Genomic DNA, 7,233 nt, shown 5'->3' with positions numbered 1-7,233 from the left:
TGGATCAGTGCCACAAAATACTGCAGGATTACGTGACATAAACTGCAGTGATTATATGGGAAATGAGCAGTGATAGATTCAACCGACAAGGTGAGTGTGGTAGTAACGGATGGGGTTAGAAGCTGTAGACTGATTCTAGCTGTTGTTAGAATTAATACATTGTGTATCGGCCTCCCAAAGAAAGTGTGTCTTTTGAACTTTTGAATAACTTTTAAACACCAAGCAGCATACAGAACCTGTAGAAATTTTAATATAGCCATTGTATACAACAGCACAAACACAAAAAAATGCCAGGGTGGTTACAAAGGATATGGAAGCTAAACAAGATAAAACCAAATATAAAAAACACCCACCCAAAAAAAAGATATAGGATAAAGTCAGATAAATATATTACAAAATACATAGTAATTGTTTGTTTTGACAGCTTTTGGATACGCAATTAGATAATGAGGAAAAATAACTTTTTATAAACACACACAAAAAAAACAATAAAAGTTGGATTCTTATGCATGTATTTTATCTGTGAATGTTTTTTGTTGTTGCTAAAATGATGTTTATCAAATCAAATTATGAGTAGGCAGCTTATCAGGTTCAGAAATACCAAATAAAACATTTCCAAAATAAAGAGAAGCTTGGATAAATGTGATCGAGAATGAATTGTGTCAATTTGCACCCACAGATTTATATATGAACAAGACCAGAATAAAGGGGCAGAGGTTTTTGATAAGCACCATTTTAAAAGAAATCTAATGAAAAGTGTATGTGACAAAAGCCAAACTTGGTTGCCCATTTATATTATCAACAAAGGAAAACTTGCTGTTGCCTGTCAAACATATAGAAAGTGGATTGTAGTATATGAAATTATAGTAATGGTCGTCACAGAGTCAGAGACCACGCCAATGCATTCAAAAAGAGACTTCACTATTTTAAGTAACACGTATAAAGTTTTTTTTAAATAGAAACTGCGCATAACAACAAACCTAAGAATTCGGGGTTGTGTTTGCAATTCCTTTATTTTGGGGAATTAAATTATTTAAATTGTTCTCCTGACCAAGGAATACTCGAGTCGTAAGGGTTCAATTACAGTCGTAATAATAATAATTGTAAAAAGAGGTTGATACAATTTGAGAGCTAGCGTTATATAATACATGCTAAATTCGTTTTTTCGAAATGCTATTGTTTTTGTCAAGCAATCGCCTTTATTTTGGAAATCACTATCCGGAAACAAAAATAATTTTACACATCTCACCAAAACATCTCTCACATATATCCATTTACCGCAAACAATCAGCAAAAATTGTGTCTAAAATGTGCGAGAGATAAAGGAATACGGGAGATGTCGGTTGTTCGAGTCTGACATTTTAGAAGCAACCTAAACTGAAACCTACGTGGTTGTTATATTTCCTGTGTGCATCCGCAGTTAGTTGTCAAACGCACGCCTCTGACGGCACAGGGCGGGGTGATGTTTAGGTTCCGGTATAATGGCCGCGATGAAATGGGAAACATACGCGATGTCGATCGGTAACGCTCTTCCTGTTTTGCGTCGGAGACAACAATGACAACGTTTGCCGTCGCGGAGTAACAGCGTGGCGGGGGACAAGTTTCTCTCTGCGGCGCCTGTAGGAGAATACAATGAGGACGCTATTTACAATCTGTTGTCTGTTCCTTGTTACCGGCGAAGCGGACCGGGCGTGGGCCACTGTAAATCAGACCATCAACCGCAGCAAGCCCTCCAATTTGACGGCGGATAGCAGCAGATATATCATAATCGGGGACGGCTCGTCACAGGTATTCGAGTTCCCCGAAAACACCAAGGGCGTGATTGTAATCTCCAGCCAATACCGGAGCCCAGCAACCAACAGGAAAGGCCGACAGAGCTGGAAACAGACTTTGAAAGTACGCTCCTTAGACCCAGAGGTCCTCGCCATCCTGAATGTGACAGACAGTGGCCATGGGGGACCTGCAAGGAGCTACGTCATCAGTATCCGCTCGGGTTTCCCAGGAAGGGCCCAGCTTGAGATCCAGCTGCTGGACCTGAGCAAGGACTCTGTGCCCATTCTGATCGAGGAGAGAACGGATTACTGCATCGTGGTGGCTCCTGGTAGTGATGACCCGGCCACAAAACTCATCCAGTCAGGTGGACTGTCCCATTTCTCAGAGAACCCTGTGCTATTTGCTTTGCTCCCCCTCATATTTGTCAACAAGTGTGCCTTTGGGTGCAAGGTGGAGGTGGAGGTACTGAAGGCTCTCGTGAAGAGCCCCGTGCCGCTGCTCCTCGGGGTGCTGGGTCAGTTCCTGGTGATGCCGCTGTATGCTTACAGCGTGTCTCGGCTGGCCATGCTGCCTAAAGCGCTCTCACTAGGCCTGGTGATCACATGTTCCGCCCCTGGAGGCGGAGGCGGCTACCTTTACAGTCTGCTGCTCGGAGGAGACGTCACCCTTGCTATCTCCATGACCCTGGTGTCCACAGTAGTGGCGGTGGCTGCCATGCCGCTGTCATCTGCGCTATATGGACGATTGCTGGGGGTGCATGCGGCGTTGCATGTGCCATTCGTGAAGATTTTTGGCACCCTCCTCTTCATTGCCATCCCCATTTCTCTTGGAATGCTGGTCAAGCTACGCCTGCCCGCCCTCACTCGTGTCTTGCTCGGACTCATAAAGCCCTTCAGCTTCGTGCTCATTGTTGGCGGCATCTTCATGGCCTACCAGATGGGTGCATCCATACTGGCCAATGTCCGGCCTCCGATTGTGGCTGTCGGCGTGACGGTGCCTTTGCTTGGGTTGTTGGTCGGGGCAGTTCTGGCTAAGTTGGTGGGCCTGGCACCACCGCAGAGGAAGACGGTGAGCATTGAAGTCGGTGTCCAGAACAGCTTGCTGGCCCTCGCTGTCATGCAACTGTCGTTCCGCCGGATGGAGGCCGACTTTGCGTCACAAGCTCCTTTCATCGTGGCCTTGGCCAGCACCTCTGAGATGCTTCTCGTAGTTCTGGCGTATTACACCCACCACTGGTTGTGCGGGCCCACTGTCCCGAGAAGTGACACCTGATTGTAGTTGCCATTTTTGAAAAAAGGAACCTTCTAAATCTACCTGTGGAGAGAAAAAAAAAAAAAGCATACCATTTTGCATGCCTGGTGGTTTTCAGTTTTGAACAGGACTTTTGGCTGATCTTTTTGTACATTGTCCTTTTCATACTTTTCATGAAAACCAATGGCCTTATATACCCTCCGGAGCTCTATTTGTCTCATTTCTGTGTGTATTATACTGTGAGCTACAAAGTGTAACAATTCCCAAGAAAGAAATACAATATATTTTTCTACTAAATTACTTTTCTAAACAAAACGCAGATTGACTTGTGTCATGTTTACAACAAGCGATTCAACGTGTCTTAGCCAGTGGTGGGAGAATTGGAAAAGTGTGTGGTGGGGGGGATTGTTACATTTTTTTTAAGTTATTTGCTATTGATTGTGTTTGATGGATCTGTGTATCCACATATTTGAATATTAAAGAGGAAAAATGAAAAAAACAACAACAATAAAACAAGATAAAACTAGCAGGTTTTTACAGTGTGTGCGTGCGTGTTTTAAAAACACAACTTGCAGTGAAAATGTTTTATTGTGGATATTAAGTCAACACACCCTTCTTCAAATGCCAGGTTGTTGTGGTATTAAAAATGAGAACAAGACAAATCATTGACAATTCTTACAACCATTAAGGTAACCTATAACAATTTGATTCAATAATAGTTTTTTATTCTCGGCTAAAAAAAAAATCATCTTGTCTACAAATCTATATCTATATTGACGACTACCGCCTTCTGATGTAGGCGGCAGTCGTCGCCGAGACTAGTCAAGGTAAAGCACAACCTTTTATTGTTTTAAAAAATTTAAAAAACAGGACGTGTTTTTATTCTTTTTAAGAAGAGAAGTATAAAAGATTGTGGCTTTGTCACATTTAAACATATGTTAAATGGGAGTCAACAACACACTTTTTACACACAATTTAAAGTGCTTACTAGCAGGAACCTGAACATTTTGTGTTAATACTGGCTGAACTCTGTTGTTCTTAAAAGTCAACCTTGGTTTTATCAGACACAAGACACACATTTTCCCCACATTGTGCTATAGTCCAGTGAAACCAATTAGCTTAATCACCATAACTCCAAAAAAGTACGTTTGGCACTAACTCAACACTATTAGCAATAGTGAAGCATGGTAGTGTGAACATTTTGCTTAGGGGCTTTTTTTCTTCAGATGGAACTGACACCTTTGAAATTGAATCACACTACTATTTATAATACATTTTTGGCAGTTGAATGTTGCAAGATAATTGGCTATTTTTATTTTTGAAAATAAAACTTAAATGTTACAAGATACCATACTTTTAAAAAAAAGTCACAGTAATACTACTGTTTGCCTTGTCAGCCAGTACACTAAGGTGAGAAGGAGAGGGGGTGATTTGAATACTTTGAACTGCTGCATATGTTGACCTCCAGTATTTTCCAATGATTTGAGCATGTTTTACAAACAGAAGGTGAGGTGGCCCTCTTCCTCCTTTCATTTTCCTGTATGTGGCCCTCAGTGGAGAAATTTGGACGTCTCCGCCCTAGCATTTTTCTACAAAAGTTTTGGAGCAGCACATCCTCTGTCTGCAACATCTAGCATTTTGTAAGGGCAAAAACAACATTCCTCCATTGATTGTATCAGCAGCCTCACTTCGACAAGCAAATACCAGGTTTTTGTGATTTTGTGCAGGTGTGTACTGGGCATATGTGTTTGAAAGTGATTGGTTAATTCTGACCACGACCACATCTAGTAGTAGTTATAGGAGGGCACTTTCTTTAAAAAATACAGTATTTTTCTTTCTTTCTTTTGTTCTTTAACTTGTACAGGTTAGGTGGTGGGAAAAGTTTTGGAATGATTTATCTTGTTCTCATTTGTTTCTGTATCACACAAAAATGCATTAAAAACAAACAAACTTTAAACAGTATAGAATAAAACGGAATTTTATTTCACTGGAATAATGAACATCATTTAATCACAAGTCACATAGACTTTTATAGATTTTTTAGATTTTATAATAGTGACAAACAAGTATCATTCATGCAATAGATAAGGACTAAAGTACCTAACAATTTAAATTTAAAGCGTTACCAAATCATTTGAATTGGTCTAATATTTCGTCTATCATCCTGCTAGATTATATCAGCAGCATCTTATGTATGGAATAAGACATGGTCAAAAGACAAATGCGTGATTAACAGTTTGTATTAATAATTTGTGTGTTTCTCTGTGAGTACGAATCAAAATTGTTTAGGTACAAATCAAAATTGTACTTAAATGTAATTACCTCGTTTACCTGTCAGTTGAGTACAAGCACCTGTAGCTAAAGCCAAACGATGGCAGGGTTTTTACTTTCTGCACCTGGAATTTCCCATCTCTGCCTGCGTGTAATGGAAATCAGAGGAATTAGGGTCGGTTAAAAAGAAAAGAGAATGGAATGTAATGGACACGTCCCGATTTTCTCAATAACCACAACGCACTTCTACCTATGTTCAGTCTGACACTTTGCCCCCACTAGCTAGCCCCACTGTCAGCACGCACCTCGAAGGAGCGTGCTGTTGTAATGTATGCATATCGTTGGGGAGCCATAGACATCTCGTTTATAAAATTAGATGGCGCCTGGATTTTGAGATTTTGGAAAAATCTACGATTATTTACTTTTAACTGTGGTCTCCCGGTTTAAGATGGTGGTTAAGTTTGCATGTCTTCAACCAGCAAAAACTCCCACTAGTGGTACTTGCATGTCAGCTCCTCAACAGATTGGCTCTGGCATCAGCCAATGAGAGAGAAGAGCGCCAGAGCGAGGAAAAACATGGAGGACAAGTTGAACCGTAACAGTACAGTCTCTCAGTTGCAACAGTGAACTTATTTATCATAGAAACAAAGCGTCTTTGTCTTAATTTAAAAGGTGGCAAGTACTTTCCGTAGTTCACTGAAATGTCACTGAGTGCTTCCTGTAACTCTGTCTCTCAGAAAAGAAATCTGTCGAGCCTTCTCGGTGAGTAACGAGCAACTTAAACGTCGATTCTTCCTTGAGAAGAATGTGTACAAAATCAATATAGCTGTTTGGAATAACATCATCACCAGTCATCAATAAAATGCCTACATTTTACCTACCATGTGACCCAAATGAATGTAAACCGCACGTTTTACCGGTAGCTATAATTGAAATGACTAATTACGTCATCTGGTCCAGTTTTATTTGTGTGAGCGCCATACTTTCTGAATGTTTTGAAAACGTCAAAGCACATTTTGGCTCACCTACCTGTTTACGTTTACAGCTGGTCGTGTTGTAAAGAGACCTAAGCGTGGAGATGGTGAGGTGCAGGAGGCAGTGATCCACCTGTTAGAGCAGCAGCAGGATCTCTGCAGCCTATTCAAGGAGATTGGGGTGAGTGTCCATAAGAGGTTTATAATATGGTGTTGTGTCATTAAACTTTAAAATGAGTATGTGATAAATAATATCATTGCAATTGGTCTAAAATGATCATCTTTTGTAGTTCTGTATGCACTTGAGACACGTTCAGACGTTTGACATGTAATAGCTAATGTTGTCGAAAAAAGATTTATTTTTTTTCATGTCTGTTTACAATGTTGTCAATGTTGTTTTTCTAGAATCCAAATCCAAGCAATCTTTTCAACACTGGCATAGATGAGCAAAGTCTTGTGAACTCTCAAGGGATCCCATTAGCTATTACAGGTTCACTTTTGGGTAAGACTTATGTTTCTTGGCCTCATTTAAAATGCTTCGTAGGATGTATGATTCAGCTTCTACATACCAGACATACCCAACATTTCTATAGCATCTGTGTTCTGCGGTGCTTATAGCTTATCGCTTGCATCAGCTTTTGGAAAAGCACGGTAGCAGTGTGTAAAATAAACATAATGGGTGTGATGCCTCTGGTTTTCTGTTCACAGTTTGTGGGTTGAGACATCAAGCTGGGCAGCTTGGTGTCCCGTTAACAGCACTGTCAGTGAAATTGGTGCTCGAGAGACTGAAAGTGATTACTGGAAGTGAGGGCGACAAGATGAGGGAAGTTCTCAACGCTTCTCAGAGAGTTCGTATTTTTTTGTATTATTAAGTTGTGTAATATTGTCAAATTGTCTGATCATCGCTGTAGTCCTTTGGGTCATTTACTTAAAGTTAATTCAATTCAAATTAATCACACTATAA

General features: G+C 40.5%; 2 protein-coding genes across 3 annotated transcripts in view; both read left to right on the top strand.

The window, feature by feature from the left end:
• Window positions 1–1,285: 1,285 nt before the first annotated feature.
• slc10a3 (solute carrier family 10 member 3) lies at window positions 1,286–3,617 on the top strand. Its single transcript, XM_086072622.1, has one exon. The coding sequence runs from the start codon at window positions 1,633–1,635 to the stop codon at window positions 3,043–3,045; it is 1,413 nt and encodes a 470-aa protein (XP_085928748.1). The 5' UTR covers window positions 1,286–1,632; the 3' UTR covers window positions 3,046–3,617.
• A 2,242-nt stretch (window positions 3,618–5,859) lies between these two features.
• fanca (FA complementation group A) overlaps window positions 5,860–7,233 on the top strand; it is a 40,036-nt gene continuing 38,662 nt past the window's right edge. The window contains exons 1-4 of one of the 2 annotated variants that reach the window (XM_086072923.1): window positions 5,860–6,057; window positions 6,341–6,450; window positions 6,675–6,759; window positions 6,978–7,117. In XM_086072923.1, coding sequence (XP_085929049.1) covers window positions 5,997–6,057; window positions 6,341–6,450; window positions 6,675–6,759; window positions 6,978–7,117 — 396 coding nt within the window. In that variant the 5' untranslated portion in view covers window positions 5,860–5,996. Of the gene's footprint in view, window positions 6,058–6,340; window positions 6,451–6,674; window positions 6,772–6,977; window positions 7,118–7,233 lie in introns of both variants that reach the window. The other variant, XM_086072922.1, reaches the window with a different exon arrangement.

This window comes from Leptonotus elevatus, chromosome 4 (assembly GCF_054856555.1).
Source record: "Leptonotus elevatus isolate MCC_2025b chromosome 4, RoL_Lele_1.0, whole genome shotgun sequence".
Taxonomy (NCBI): Eukaryota; Metazoa; Chordata; class Actinopteri; order Syngnathiformes; family Syngnathidae; genus Leptonotus; species Leptonotus elevatus.
The sequence above is the reverse complement of the archived record's forward strand: the minus strand, read 5'-3'. Positions and strand labels throughout refer to the sequence as shown.